We start from the raw sequence: 16,112 nt of genomic DNA, 5'->3' as shown, positions 1-16,112 counted from the left end.
CGCCGCGTCACCTCCAGGCGCGCGCGCCCCGCCGCCCCGAGGCCGCGTCCTGCCGCGCCCGGTCCTAGCGCCCGCCGGGCTACGGCCCCCTTCCTCCGCCGCACGCCCCGCGCCTCCCGGGCCCCCCTCCCTCCCGGCGGCTCGCCGCCCCTCGCTCCCCGCCCCCCGCTCTCCTTCTCATTGTTCTCCCCGCCCCTATCACAACTTGCCTCCCCGCCGTCCGACACGCCTCCGCCCCGCCCCCTCCGCCCCGGCGCGGGCTCTCCAGCTGGTGCGTACGGAGCTCGAACCCTCGCCTCCTCCCCGCCCCTCCTCCTCCGCGGGCAGCGCGCGCCCCGCCCCGGCCCCGCTACCGCTACGAGCCGGGTACCCCCCCTCCCGGGCAGCCTCAGGTTGGTAGGGCGTACGGAACTCGGGCGGAGGGGGTGAAGGTGGCAGGCGCACTGCCCCGCCCCCTGCGGGGTGAGGCGGTCTGAGCTCCCTCCCCCGGGGAAAGTTGGTGGAGTTTTCCCGGCGGAGGCGCAGAAACTTCCTCCGTCCCCCTCCCCCCTCCATGCAGGCGACGCCGAGCGAGGCTGAGGCTGGGGGCCAATCGCCGCAGAGCTGCGTGTCGGAGGCGCACTCTGATTGGACAGCGGGGAAGCCCGTCAGCCTGTTGGCCCCGCTGGTCCCGCCCCGCAGCGCAGGGCAGCCTTTAACCTTTGGCCCCGGCGGGCGCCAGCCACTCAGATCGCTGCTTGTTGGTATGTGCAGCGGCAGTGGCCGCCGGCGGAGCAGTCTGAGCCCGACGATGAGGCCGGGGACGGGAGCCGAGCGTGGAGGCCTCATGGTGAGTGAGGCGGCGAGCCGCCCTCCGGCGCGGGGTCCCGGGGACGGGGAGCGGGGGCTGTCGGGCCGCAGCGCCCGGGCCCCTCCCGGCGGCCCCCCGAGGAGACGGCCCGCGGCGAGGCGTCGGCGGAGCGGGGCGAAGCGGCACAATGAGACGCGGAGTCAGAGGCCGGCCGCCGGTCCCGAGGGGCAGAGGCCGGGAGCGCGCGGCGGCGCTCGGGGCGGCGGGCTCCGGGGCTGGGGCGGGGCGCGGCGCGGGGGCGCGGAGGCGAACCCGGACGTCCCCGCGGCTGGGCCTCGGCCTCGGCCTGGGCGGCGGCGGCGGCGGCGGCAGGCGGCTGGGCCTCGGGCCTCGGGCCTCGGGCGGGGGAGCCCCGGAGAGCCGGGCCGGCCCGCGCCCGCGCCCCGCCCCGCCCCCGCCCCCGCCCGCGGAGGGCTTCCTCAGGGGAGTGAGCGGCCTGCGCCGGGCTCCGGGCCGCCCCGGGGAGGGTCCTCCCTGAGCCGAGGAGCGTGCTCTGCGGTGCGGGTTCTGCGGGACGCACCCGCGCTCGGCGTCGGGCGTCCTTGGGGACCCTGGCCTCGCTCGCCTCTCCCGGAGGCCGCGCTCCTCACGGGGAAGTCGGCGAACCCTCGCGTCAAAGCGTGAAGTCAGCGTGGAGCCGGCCCGGGAACGGCCCCTGTTCGGGCGCTGGCTACCTCGTACCCGTGAGGAACAACAAAGTCGTGGCTCCCCGGACCTGCTCCTGCGCGGCGCCGGCTGTTAACGCGCTGCAGCGGCCTGCTGCGGAAATGAAATCTGTGTTCTCTTTGCCCAGTGATTATTTTAATTTTTTCTCCGATTACTTTGCGATTCGGCCGGTGGCGAGCCCGTGTAAGTTCCGGTGGGAGGTGCATTTTGTTTAAGAAAACAAAGTACGAGGCAACCCGGTGATGGGGTCCCAGTTGGCCTGACGCTGAGCCACTCTGTGCGCGTAGCCGGCTTGTGCGATCAGTTTTTTGAGAAGCGTTCATCGTCCCTTGCTCGCTCTCACGTGTCCCTTGTTTTCCAGATGGGCCACCCTGGCATGCATTATGCCCCGATGGGCATGCACCCCATGGGCCAGAGAGCCAACATGCCTCCTGTACCTCACGGAATGATGCCGCAAATGATGCCCCCTATGGGAGGGCCGCCAATGGGACAAGTAAGGATGCTCCTGTTTCGTTTTGTCTTCGGTTATCGTTGTGTCAAGATTTTCAAAACCTGGGTCAATACTTGCAGTTATTTAAGGATTAGTCTATGCCAAAATAATATTGTCGAATAAGTCAAATGCTAAGTCTAATCAAATTTTGAAAGTAAGGAAAAAGCCTTCTGTTTTAAAGATTTATTTTCTACCACAGCAGAACTAAGAGTTCTCTTTTTAAGTAGCTGTTTGTGTAGTCTTTTTAGCGTCATGACTTTATTTTTCCGAGTATGTCAATTGAAGTTAAATGTTTGAAGAGTGATTATTATTTTATAGGTCAACGTATTTTATGTCTATGGACCACGTAGATGCATAGAATCTAAAAATAGCAATTGCTTAGGCCTTTACCTTAGAGTAAAGTTTATTCCTGAAATAATTTCCTCGTGTGTGTGTGTGTGTGTGTGTGTGTGTGCGCGCGCGCGCGCGTGCGCGCGCACTCGGTGGGGGTAGAGCAGGGAGGTTCTACTCTGATTTGATTCTTCATAGGATAGTGCCATATAGGGGGTTCATTTTCCACTTACACTGTTTGGTTTTTGTTTTGTTTTAAATGCTCATTGCTTCTGCACTCCTGCTTTTGAGCTGTCCCTTTCATCTCCAGCATAAATGTAAATGGACATTTTGTGGGAGTGATTTGGAACAAAAGGTTTCAATGCTGACTCAGTGAATTCAGTAGAACTGAGTTCCTAGAGAAGCATCCAAGAAAGGTAACAGGTTCAGTTACCATGAATAATTTCATGCTCCCTGTCAGGTTCTGTAATACATAGACTCTTTCTTTGGTGGCTGAGTTCTTTCCATTTGAGTATCTCAATAAATCATCAAAAATTTAGGCTAGTAAAATATTTTGGAAAGCCAGTCAATTAGGTATGGTCTTTCTGCTAATTAATACTGTTTGTGTTGATAATCAGTTAAGCCTTGATATTTTAAGTTATTGGTGAAATTGTGGTGGAGAAAGGAGCTTACTTTGTGTCTTTTCTCTTTTAACCTTAGGAGTAGAAGGGCTTAATGTCAAGTGATTTTCTTCTTTTTAATTTGAAATATAGCCCTTAATTTTGATAAAAATCTATATTCAAAGACACCAGGCCCAAAAGATTCTGCCTGTAGGAGTTGAGTGTTTTTTTTTTTTTTTTTTTTTTAATAATAAAAGAACCATTTATTCTGTTGTTCTGGAATAACACAAGTTTTAAAACTCCCTTAGATGATGGAGAAACAACTCTGATTCCTCTTCTGTTTCTTTCCATCTCTAAGCAGCAAGGAGCTCTTCTGGTTTTCTTAGTAGAGCTGCTCTAACTAGATAATGAGCTTTAAAAAATATTTATTCTTTAAATGCTCTGGTTCTTATTTAAAATTAGTTTCTTTCCACAGAAAGATAAAATAAAACAATTTGCTACTGCCAGATGCTTCTCTCTTTTCTGGGGCCTTCTGTTTCCATTGGGCCAATCAAGGTAAGTTTTGCAAGGGATTGACCTGCTTACCCTTGCTGTAATGGTGCTATTGCACTACCAAACCAAGACACCAGCTAGTCATTTCTAGTACAATGCAGATTTTATTTATTTTTTTTAAGTACTTTTGTGTATTTCATTGGCATAAGCTGGTCACAGTTTGTTTTATGGCCCTTTCTCTTTAGCTGTATTAGTGATCATCTTCCTAGTAAGGTTACTTGATATTTGGTACACATCCATTCAAATACTCTTAATTTTACCTTGAGATTTTCTTCTTTTTTTTCTAGACCAGTGTATGCCATGTACCTTTAAGTATACCTATTTAGATGTTTAAAAGTCTCTCTCTCCCTGTCAGCTCCTGTTAGGAGAATGAATGAACGACTTAAGGGTCCAGCTCTTAGGGTCCCAAGAGAATCCCCACTGTTTTTCCTTAAAATTATATACTTCTTTTGTCTTCTTAATCTCTTAACTTAAATGGGGCCCAAATCTTGGTAAAAGTAATTCTTTATTTGAGCTTTCGTAACAGACTGGGAGGGCATGGATAATTTAAATACTCAAGTAATCTAGAATTCTAATTTAAAGCTCTGTAAATAACTACCTTAAAAATAAAAGTTGACAGCACAGTGGATCTTTTTCACGACTACTCACTCAGAGGTGTTAATGGTCAGAAGTTCATGAGAGACAGCAGGGTGCCTGTGAATGACACAGTTCAGTGCAGGGACACAAAGTTGGTAGGGTTCTGCTGTTCAATTTTAAAAAGTTAAAAAGTCAGTTTACAAATTTTTTAGAGTTTGGTCCTGAGGGTGATGGAACCTTCATGTATGTTGCCTACTTCACATTACTATCTCATTCTGGGACCAGCCGAAAATGAAAATTGGTGCTAGTCTTACTCGCTAAGTGCTTCTGGTGTTTGGAATGTTATATGGGCACAACAGGAAATTTTAAAACTTGTTTGTAAAATAATATGCAGACTGGACAGAAATAACAACCTTTAGGAGCCAGAAGTCATAATTTTTCAAATGAAAAAGTTATTTAGGTTAAAAGAGTACTAGGTTTTCTGAAGGTTTTTTTTTTTTTTGTACTTATTCAGGAGATTGACTACAGTGCCCTTTATAGAATTCAGGTTGAATCTGTTACTAAAAAAGAGATTTCATCTCAATTATCTATAACATAGGTTACATTTGCTTCTTACTGTACGTTAACTTCATATGGGAAAGTTGTCCTGGTTTTACAGGATTATACACTCTTATAGTTGGAAGGGACTGTGAAAGTTGCATGGACTTTAATATGGAAATTAAATAATGCTTTATCACTGGTTAAAAAAACCGTTAGTAATATTTTCCCTACTTGGTGGGAATACTCAAAAATTTGCAGTAGAGATTTGCCTTAAGATGTGATTGTATGTGAGGCCATTTTCCACTTATATGGTCAGTAATGTTTTTCTTTTAAAATGTTCTCACCTCTTACAAATTTTTGTTGTACTTTCTACACAAAGGACATGCAAGTCCTACCTTTATCACAGGTGATTTTGCCCTCACTAAAATCCTAAGAAAGTCCTCCTAGTTGGCTCTTTGTTTTTTTCATTTTTAATTTTTCTTTTAATGAGAAAAGTGGAGTAAAAGCCGTAAGGTCTCTTTCAGCTCTAACAACCTATGCTTCAATTCAGGTCATTTGATGAGAAGAGTAGGTGATATGTATGAGATTTTATGGGTTGATATGTACATAAAAACAAAATTCTTTAGTAATGCCTCCCTAATTCTAATTATTCAGTACTCTTTTTGCCTTTGTTCAGTAAGTTTGTAAATGAATGCTTTTCACAAATGAGTTTGATTTTCTTGTTCTTACATTGAGTAAGGCAGGCTTTAACAGATCTTGAGTCTATTCCTGCTGCCATCTGGACCCAAGTAGTATATACTGCCATGCCCAGGATACTCTTGACAAGTTTTGAGCTGGTTTTCTTGCTTCAGGCCTCCCCCCTCAGATTCTTTTAGAGTTCAGCATGTTGTCTCCTTGCCCAAGAGCCTCCAGTGCTTTTCTGTACCTATGGTCTAATGTCTAAATTCCACACTTTATAACTTTCAAGAATCTCCCAGGTCCAACTTAGTGCATGAGTCTGAGCTGCATGCCTTCTCGCTCCCTAATTTGAACCCAGGCTGTTTTCTCTATCTTGAGTGATTGTATCAGTTCATGACTGAACTCATGCTGTTCGTGTCCTCCTGTCCACAGCTCACTGCCACCATGAACTTTCCTTTACTTACCTAAGTTCTACCATTTCAAGTTTTGCCTTCCTCCGGAGATCCTCAGCAATAACTTTGCCCAACATACACTTTCCCTTCAAATTATTAAAATAAAATCCTATGTAATTTGCCTGTAACTCTGTTGCACTTATTTGGGATTTATTTTTGTTTTATGGTGTATTTGCTCTTTCCAGCATGTAATAGACTGTAAGCTCTTAGAGGGCAGGGCCTATGTTTTGTACTTTTTAAGAAGTCCACAGGTGCTGAGCACAGTTCTCAGCACAGCATGGATGCTCAGTAAAATACTTGTTGAATGAATGAAACAAAAACATATTCTTTCCCACATTATAGGCCATGAAGATAGATGTTACATGTGACTATTTTCAGTGGTTACTTGTGACTTTACACTGTTACAACTTAATTCTTATTTTTAGTGTTTGTCTCTCTAGTTTTTTCATTTGATAAAAATGGAAGATAAAATGTAATATTTTTTGGTGAATAAAGCAAAAGTACGTATTTCCATTTATTTTTAAATAATAGACAACTATGTTTCTATCTGTTTGATTTTAGTGATGGTCTTTTTTAAAGAAGTTTTACCACAAAGTTTTGCATACCCTCAGGGAAAATGATGATTTGGAATATAGGCCTTCCAGAGAAATCCAAAGTGTTGGTATCTTAGATTTATCTGACTGATTTTGACCAGTTAATTTGTTCCTGTTACTTTTAAGTGACCTTTATTTTGGGCATTTACAGAATCCATGCCATTGAATTGGGCATTAGTAAGTGACAAAAAGGCTTTTTTCCCATTAGGTTATTTGTTCATAATCTTGAATCTCAAAAAAAAAAAAAAAAAAAAAAGAAAAAAAAAATCTTGAATCTCAGTAACTTTCTGTGTGCATTTATGTTACCCAGGCAAGTATTTTTTAAAAAATAGATCGACCCAGACCTAGGTGCTTGTATAACTTCTCGGCTGTGTATATAGTTAGATGTTGATAGATTTACTAATGATACTATTTTTTTTTTTAGGTAGCATTTCAGTTACATATGAACTCATCTATTTAAAAACTTTAGCTAGAGTAATGTTTCTGAGTATGGAGAGTATTTGGAGAGATGTTAGAAGACAATGTAAGTGTGGAAGAATGGAGTGTACTCCTCTCCTTTGAGATTCACAGGACACAGTGTTTCCTAAAGCTGCTGGGAAGTCTTGCAGAAGCCTTTTAAAACTATTTTTCTCAGTGTTTCTTGATTGTGGGGCTTTTTTTAGCCATCTTCCCCTCCTCCACTTCCCCAGGCTCCCCTTCCCCCCCCCCCCCCCCCCCCCCGTTACATGTTTATTTTGCTTTGTCTAGCACATTGCATGGAATTAATGTCGCATGGAATTACCATTTTGTGAGAAATATTGTATTGAAGCTGTTTTTCAATTTAGTCTGGTCTTTAGGAGGAAGAGGCAACATCGAAATTAGTATTAACAGGTATGATGAAGCATTTAAAGAGTGCAGTGAATGTATTCATTAAGTAACAGGATTAAAAAGGAAAGAGAACAAATCTCAACAGCTTAACAGGTTGATTTTTAATTGGGTTTGTTAGAAATGTTGATGATGTGACTTAAAATCCTCATAAAACTGAATCAGTAGCTAGTAAAGGTACCTGAGTATATCCCATAGCTCTCTACTGGGGTATTTGTTTTTTAACTAGAGATGATAAGGCTAAGTTGCAATGATTTTTGGAGTGAGTAGATTACTGTCTTGTCTAGAAGTTGTTGGTCTTTCATTCTTACTTTTTCTATACCTTCATATTACTTTTAGTCGGTAGGCATTTAAGTCTCTTGGCTGTGGTGTTAAGATGAAAAACGGGGATCCCTGGGGTGGCTCAGCGGTTAAGCGCCTGCCTTCAGCCCAGGGCGTGATGCTGGAGTCCCTGGATCAAGTCCCACATCGGGCTCCCTGCAGGGAGCTGCTTTTCCCTTTGCCTGTGTCTCTGCCTCTCTCTCTGTCACTCATGAATAAATAAATAAAATCTTAAAAAAAAGAGAAAAATGTATATATCTTACACTGATACGTACCTTATTCCCTCCTATGCCTGGTATTCCCTCACGTGCCTGGCTGAACTTTACTTTTTTTTATCTTGTAACTGCTGTGATTTGGCTGTCATGATATTTGTAGACATTTGGAAGTTTTATGGAGATGAATCTTTTATATTTCTTTTCTTTCTCTAGAAGTAATTAGACATTCCTCTTATTAAAGAAAAGTTAATTGTAGTACTGGTAGTACTAAAGATAATGGTGTTTTGCATAATGGGCTTTAAGGAAAAACTGCTTCTAATTGCTTCTTTTTTACTTGATACCGTGTACTTAAAGTGGAAATCTGAGTCTTTTCCAGATCTGAGTGATGCTGGTAGCTATATGTTTTGAAGGACTAAACATGTCAGCAAGAGAGGACTGTTCTGAGTTGAAATATAGTTTGCTTTATCTACAGCTTTGATTTTTTTTTTTTCCCCCCTTAAAACTTGTTTATCTTAGACTTACAAAGTTCTCACTACAATACAAATATAATTTTACTCATTAGGACCTGATCTTCTGTTTGGGTTAAGACTTTATCTTTTGATTAATGAATGAGCATTAAGTTTCTGTCCAAAAACATGGGCTTTGGTATAGTTTCCTTGGCCATGTGCTACAAGACAATGGTTATTCCTCGGAAAGGTGATTTTTCAGTAATTTCAAGGTTATTACATATTTATTAGGATATATTAAATACAATAGAAAATTTTTTCGTCTATGTGGAAACAAGAACTGGTCATAAAATTGTCTCTTCGAAGCATTTGAGTTTCTGCTACGTCCATGTATCTGTCCTGTACCCTGGTAATATGTACATAAATGAGACATGCTCCTTGTTCTAAAGGTTCCTGATAGTGAGAAGAAACTAAAAAGCTGAGTTTCATATAAACAACATATAATGATTTAAATAGATCTAAAACTGAATCTAGCTTAAAGGACTCGGAGTAGGGGATATTGACAGTCTTATGTCCCTCCATACTTGTGTCCTAGAGGGCTTACATTCAAAAGAAGGCTTAGACGACTCTTTAGAGGAAGTTTTAAAGTCTAATTCTGTGTGACTTGAGACATCACTGTTTGTATATATATCCCTAATACGTTGAGTTTTTTCTTTTTTCTTTTTTTTAATTTATTTATGATAGTCACACACAGAGAGAGAGAGAGGCAGAGACACAGGCAGAGGGAGAAGCAGGCTCCATGCACCGGGAGCCCGATGTGGGATTCGATCCCGGGTCTCCAGGATCGCGCCCTGGGCCAAAGGCAGGCGCCAAACCGCTGTGCCACCCAGGGATCCCTACGTTGAGTTTTTTAAAAATTTAATTTATTAAAATGATAGTTTTTATTTATATTTAAGTTTTTGAGTCTGTTTCTCTTTATATTTTCTTCCTCATTTAAAAAATTGGGGGTTTACTAAGAGGCAATGGGCTAAGTATCATTAATAATTTAAACTATTAACTTGTTCTTTTGCATATAGTTTTTTTTTTTTATGGTTTCAGGAAATATGATTGTAATACTTAATCTGTGTTAGAAGGAATTATTGCTATCACTGTCTTTGTATGTAACTTTGAGAAGTTGATATACCTTAACTGAATTTGATCCTTCTGAGTCTGAAGAGGGTTGGCATTCATTCATAAGGTAAGTTAGTGATGTAAAAGTGGTTTTTAAATACTAGACTTAATAGCTTCTGTGTATTTGTGGAATTTGACTTAAACATATTAAAAGGAACCAAGTTAGGCAAGAATCCGACTTTTTAGATAATTTGCAACTTAAGATTTGCAGAAAGAATGGTTTTTAAAAATCAACCAAATTTAAAAGTTCATATTTAAACACAAGATGCTTAGTTTGTGTGATTTCTTTCCAGCAGGAAAAACTTCAGGAAATAATTATGAAGAAAAGAACTTTTGAAGTGTGAAAGATTTTCACTGTGTGAAGATTTTCACTTTTGTTTTGATATCGTGAAAGAATTAGGCTAATTTAGTTTTATGTTTTTTACAATATAATGTGTTGTAGAATTAACAATTGCTTTTATTACTTTACCTTTAGTTTTAAAAATAATGAAAAGTGAAGCAGGCTTGTCTTACCTAACGTTAGGAACTTTCTAAATTGAGATACTAAGAATGAGCCAACTGTGCAGTGCTTTCTAGTTTCTACTTGTTTTTTATCGATACCTGTATTTCTTCTGAAGGCATCTTGATAATTGAGCTTAATATCATTAAAAGAACAGAAGTACACATTGAAAAATTTTTAGGTAGTACACATATACAAATGGTTGGCCATTTAGGAATGAAATTTACCAAACGGTATAGCTGAATTTTTTTTTTTTTTTTGGTTTTAAAAACTGCCAAAGTGTCTGTAAAATTCAAATATATTGTATTTTAGACAGTTTAGCTTTTGTCTTACATGTGTTTTTATCTTTCCCATTTTCTCCTGTTTCCTAAAAATTTGTAACAATATATTTGCCAGAGTAGCTTAAATGGAAATTTCTAAAGCTCTACATGGCTTTGATTTTATAGTGTGCTTCTCATTAAGCTTATATGGATTAACACTTTGTAGCTTTAAGAGTGATGTGGCAATTGGAATTTATAGTGGCATCATTGTAGCAACTATGTTAAGAATTTGTTCCTTTAACTATTTGGAACCAAGGACTCATTTTCATTGAACTTATGATGTCATCAGTGATAAGACACTCCATTATATTGTGTGCCCTTAGTGAGAAGAAAAAAAACCTAATGAGAAGTCTAAAATACTCTGCAGATAAAACTGGGAGACCAAGGGTCTATTCCCTTCAACGTGAAGCAAGAAGTAAACCTACCATGCTGGGAGGGATGACAAAATAACTTTTGAATGCCTCAACTTTGATTATTGGGCAGAGGAAGGGGAAAGTCACTTCTGCGGATTTGAACACAGATCTCGTTAGCTTGCCACCTGGATTAGTTTGTTATTAAAATAATAATGGAAAACTTAGGAACTTTCAATGGTTTCATATTGATGGTGCTGTCAAGTGACTGGCCTAAATCAACACAGCATCCTTGTTGAATTCAGATTGGTTGAAACCTATATCCCCATATTATATTTATCCTAGAATTAATTAAAAAGAAATTATAACATTTCCACAAAGTAGATTCTTCAGGCTTTGAGAAACACGTTTTTTGGTGATGCTCAGACCTCTGGAAGAGCTCTTAATTTGTCGATTCTTACAATAACTTCTCATGAAAATATAGCATTTTCCATATTTATGTTTTTGTTCTTTGGTTTCATACCCCTCAGAATTTATAGAGATATTTAGGGAGAACTTAAATTTTTGTTTAACACGATATCTCATTCACGTATTTCCATAAATGTAAAACTCTATTTTGAAATAGAGAATGCCAACCTCAGAATTTGGGGAGTTAAAGGTGCAAAGACCCCCAGACTCAGGTTTTATATCTGGGGAAGACTTTATGCCACAGTGTTTCATTGTCCTGGTATTTGGACACACTTCAGTCTTGACAAGTGTGGTCCCTTTGGGGTTAGTCCTCAGACTGGATGAAGAGAAGCACTGGTGGGACTCCCTCAAAACTGGAGTTTGGCGAGTGTGTTCCAGAGCATTGTCTCCTCTGCTTCAATTTTTGCTACAAAATCAACATTGACTCTTCATCATCTTTTTATTTGAAACCTATAAAAGTCTATTTGCAAAAAACTTAGGTGTTCTTAGTTAAAAATTAAGTGACTCTGGTAGCAGAAAGTGATAAAACAGCTGTTTTGTTTTTTTTTAAAAAACAGCAACAACAACAAAAATCCCCGGTGCCCTAAATCTCATTCTATGACCAGTTCCACAATTTTTAGGCTAAAGGCAGATTTTTGAGATGTTTTAAAATTTGAAATGTGGGAAGAACAATTGAGAGAATTCTATCAAACTCTGCTCTTTAATGATTTTTAAAGGTTGTTTGCTTTAAATGTCACTGGCCTGTTCTGGTCAATTCTTACTATGTTGTAAGGGGTTGTGGTTTTGGTTTTGGGTTTTGTCCGTTGTTTTTTAAGTGGGATTTGATCACTGTCTTACGAAGTTTCATGTAATTTCAACTTGAAATTACATTTTATACTGCTATTATGTGGGAATATTGTTGCGTGATGGAGATTTTACCCCCGCTTTTCTTATGTTTTTATTTATTCTGAGAAAATGCTTTTTTCTCAAGTTTTCAAAGTTCAGTTTTCCAATTTAGCTTAGAATTCTAGTTGATGGATATGTTACCAGCTTTGAATTTTATATATAGGCCATTTTAAATACGAGGCTGTTTCTTTCTGTTGCTCACCATGCCTCCCCAGAAGTCAGTTATGTAGTACTTAAAGAATTCATACCTGTGGGGTGCTTGGGTGCTTGGTCGGTTAAATGTCTGCCTTGAGCTCAGGTCAATCCCAGGGTCCTGGGATCGAGCCCCACATTGGGCTGGCTCCCTGATCGGTGGAGAGCCTATTCTCTCTTTCTCTGCTGCTCTCCTTGCTTATCCAAGTGCTTTCTCTCTGATAAATAAAATCTTAAAGAATTCACACCTACTTTGCTGTAAGCCTAAAGTGAAATTAGTTGTGAGGGTGTATCTGTTGGGAGTAGGGAGAAGAGGGGACAAGCCTAGTTCTCATTTGATTGCTGTTTTTCCCCTTACTATATCAATTCTCTAATTCTTTTAGTCAGGGTGGTGGAGACTTGTGTTTCTGTTTTCAAATTCTGTATCTTTTTTTTTCAACTGCTGTTTCACCATATATTCCAATAGTCAAACGTTTCCTGTCAAGTTCTTGTTTCATGATGTTTAAGCAATTTATTAAATATTTTAAGGAACAAAATAAACCTTTGTATTTTAATCTGTTAATAAAGTGCTACTTTATTTTAATGGTGCTTTACCCTGGTTTTGTTTCGTGAGTGGACTTTCCCAAATAGTAAAATTCACTGTGCCAAGTGTTCTCATCTGTGTTTAGTGGGCTTTGTATGTTCCTTTTGACCAGTATGCTTCTCAGTTGTTTCTAGTTCTCCAATTTTCATTTAATTTGAAACTGCTTGAATACCTGGTTACCTTATTCCATTACCTATGATTATTGTATACAAGTTTTATTTCCTTTCATGTTTTTCTTAGATTTGCTCATATTAAAATCAAAAGTATAATGTGGGATTGTACTAATAGGGATGAATATTAGGTCAAAATCCTATATTAATCTTCATGATTTCTATTTATACTTAGTGAAAATTCATTCATAGATTTAGATGGCAGTCATTGGGAGACTAATATTTTCTTCAGATATTCACATATGTGCTTTATTAAGTTTTTCTTTCCACGAGAGGACATAGGTGATGTGTCTGAAGTTTGTTTTTTACATATTTTTTATGGTTGTTGAATTTTAAGCACTTTTGATCAAATTTGAATTTTTTAAAGAGCCAGATTGCTATGAAATTTGTTTAATACAGATATAGTCAGTGGTGAGAACTACAAAAAATTTTTGTCTTGCTCCAAAGAAGGAAGAAAAAAAAACATGAGTGATGTTAAAATTAAAAGATTAATATTGTCAAATTCACATTGGAAATAACATAGTAAGTGTAAACCTAACTTTTAAGTTTGTTAAAATAATTTTAACTCTACACATACATTAAATATTAGCTCATTGATAAAATACTTCATTCATTCAACAAGCACTTACTAAGCATACTATTGATATTACATAGTTTTCACTGGGTTTAAATCGTGAGCTGTACATATTAGCTTTGATAGCCAGATAGATTAATAAAGTTCTATTTGGTTTTATTTAGTAACCTTTTTTTTACTTTCATTCTAGATGCCTGGAATGATGTCTTCAGTAATGCCTGGAATGATGATGTCTCATATGTCTCAGGCTTCCATGCAGCCTGCCTTACCGGTAATCTAGTAAAAATAATTATTTACTGTGATGTTTTGACTACTTTTATTTATGAAATACTATACTATCTATATATTTTCAGGCAATCCTGTTAGCTTTCTAAGTCTGTCTTGAGTACTGTATTATATGTAATGCAAGGTGGAAATTACAGTGGTAATTCAACCCCTGAGCCACCCCGGTGCTCCAATTTAGCACAGTTCTTAATTGCTATATACTGATCTCTACTCCTATTGGAGGGTCTTCTTGTTCCTCTCCCTAATACACTTTATTCATTCCACCTCCATGTCTTAGCTCAAGCCATTTCCACATCCCCCCCCCCCCCCCCCGCTGCCCCCTGACGCCCTTTTAACCCAAACTAGATTTTAGTTATCCTTCAAGGTTCTTGAATGATAGGCATTCACATTTATTCGTATACTTATATACACATTCTTAATTGTTAATTCTATATTAAACAAGAGTAGAATACTAAGAAGTAATAATTTGTCAGCCAGAAGCATTTTATTGGTCTGGTAGTGTTCTAATCTTAAAGAGTAGACATTTGCTCTGCTGAGTGTTAATTAATGGATGTAATATGGTTTAGTACTAGATCCTAGATTTAGAAATCAAAGATTTTATTCTAAATTTACATTTCATGAGACTTGAGTGATGGCACATTGCTTACATAATCCTTCACAGTCTTATCACCCTTACTGGATTATACAGCAATATGTAAAGTATTATGATATTCATAATAGCATAACTTATTTATTACCTGATAACCTAGTGGTTGTAATGAGCATATTCCACTGGGGTGGTAAGTTTGCAATGTCTTACCCAAAACCTTTAGGCCAAATATATATTTCAAAATGTTTTAATGTTATAGAAGAATACTTTGTATATTCTGTATATCCTATAAAGATTTCCTTTGAGGTCTTGTATAGTGCCTTATAATTTCAAGCACAGTATTTCTGTAGCAGAGCTTAAGAATATTCTCTTTGGGATGGGATGAATAAAGAGCTCATGTCATTCATAGCAGATTTTGCCTCTGTAATGAGTGTTTGTATGAAAGTTGAAAAAACTTGGTTTTTAGAGCTTTTTCTGTATCAGAATTGTGGGTAAATGGTTGTGGATCTATATGTAACCGATAATCATATAAATAAAACACTTAAAAGTGCTTCAGTAGCCCCGGGTTATTGATGTTTTTCAATTTAAAATGAACTCAAGGAACTAAAACCACTGAAACTTACTGAGAAACTTTGAGTCAGTGGCTTGAGAATTATACATTAAAAAGGACTATACTTGTGCTTTTTGAGGAAGTTCTATAAAATACAGTTTAAACAAGGTGAATATTACTAATTACATTTTTTTTCTTACAGCCAGGAGTAAATAATATGGATGTAGCAGCAGGTATGTGCATTCATGGTGGTAAATATTAGACTTCATTTGGACAATAACTATTATACTGGTATAACAAGGAATAAAAACATGGTCACTTCTTGGGCTTTATGATTAGCTCCTGATTTTTTTTTTCTCTGTCCTTTTAAGTAATGAGAAATAGGGATAGTATTCATAATTGAATCCATAAAGAATTACCATAATTTTAGATCAGGAGTTCTGGGACCACATTTGGTCTACAGTTATACTTTAGCCCATACAATGTTTTAAATTTAATAATTAGTTGCTGACATTTAAAGTCTTGGGCCATATGTAACAATTAGATTTATTTTTTTACACAAAGATTGAATTTATCTTGAAAAACTGGATTATCTGAATATTTATTGTTTGTAATGGTGCTTATCAGCATAGTAGGTAGAGAATATTTGAATGAATACTTATGGTTGAGGGCAGCTAAGTGTCTCAGTGGTTGGGTGTCTGCCTTTGGCTCAGGTCATGATCCTGGGATTGAGTCCTGCATCAGGCCCCTCACAGGGAGCCTGCCTCTGTCTCTCCCTGTCTTTCATGAATAAGTAAATAAAATCTTTAAAAAAAAGAAGAAGAAAAAAATTCTGATTGAGTCCATTATTTGTACTCAGACATTGTGGAATTGGATATTAACTCCTTATTTTGGATATGGAGCATGTACTCTCATTAGCTTTCTGGACTATTTCATAGTCTATTCTGTTACCTGCTTGTCCTTATAGTCATTGGAATTTGAAAGCCTTGTGATTATTATTTTTTTTTATCAACCAATTATCAGTAACTGTTTTGACTTGTGTACCTTTTATACATATTAGTAATGCCTCAGTTTTCCATGAGTAAAGAATGTTCCAGATAAATTGGTATTGCAGATGCTGAATTTTATTCCATGGTTATGCCAAATTGTTTTTGTTTTGGTTTGTTTTGGTTTTTAGGGCAAGGGAGAGGGGCCAGAGGGATAGGGAGAAAGAGAATCTCAAGCAGGCTCCACGTCCAGGGTGGGGTCTTACAAAGGGCTTAATCTCACATCATGACCTGAGCCAAAATCAAGAGTCATTTAACT

General features: G+C 39.4%; 1 protein-coding gene across 9 annotated transcripts in view; it reads left to right on the top strand.

Annotated features, from left to right (window-relative positions):
• The first annotated feature begins 434 nt into the window (after positions 1-434).
• LOC119864507 (pre-mRNA processing factor 40 homolog A) overlaps positions 435-16,112 on the top strand; it is a 60,964-nt gene continuing 45,286 nt past the window's right edge. For 2 of the 9 annotated variants that reach the window (XM_038565214.1, XM_038565213.1), the window contains exons 1-4: positions 443-829; positions 1,878-2,009; positions 13,574-13,654; positions 15,010-15,040. In XM_038565214.1, the coding sequence (XP_038421142.1) occupies positions 554-829; positions 1,878-2,009; positions 13,574-13,654; positions 15,010-15,040 (520 nt within the window). In that variant the 5' untranslated portion in view covers positions 443-553. Of the gene's footprint in view, positions 830-1,461; positions 1,700-1,877; positions 2,010-3,410; positions 3,491-13,573; positions 13,655-15,009; positions 15,041-16,112 lie in introns of those variants that run through there. The other 7 variants (XM_038565215.1, XM_038565217.1, XM_038565211.1 and 4 more) reach the window with 7 other exon arrangements.

This window comes from Canis lupus, chromosome 19, assembly GCF_011100685.1.
Source record: "Canis lupus familiaris isolate Mischka breed German Shepherd chromosome 19, alternate assembly UU_Cfam_GSD_1.0, whole genome shotgun sequence".
Taxonomy (NCBI): domain Eukaryota; kingdom Metazoa; phylum Chordata; class Mammalia; order Carnivora; family Canidae; genus Canis; species Canis lupus.
This window is presented reverse-complemented; position numbering and strand designations above follow the sequence as displayed.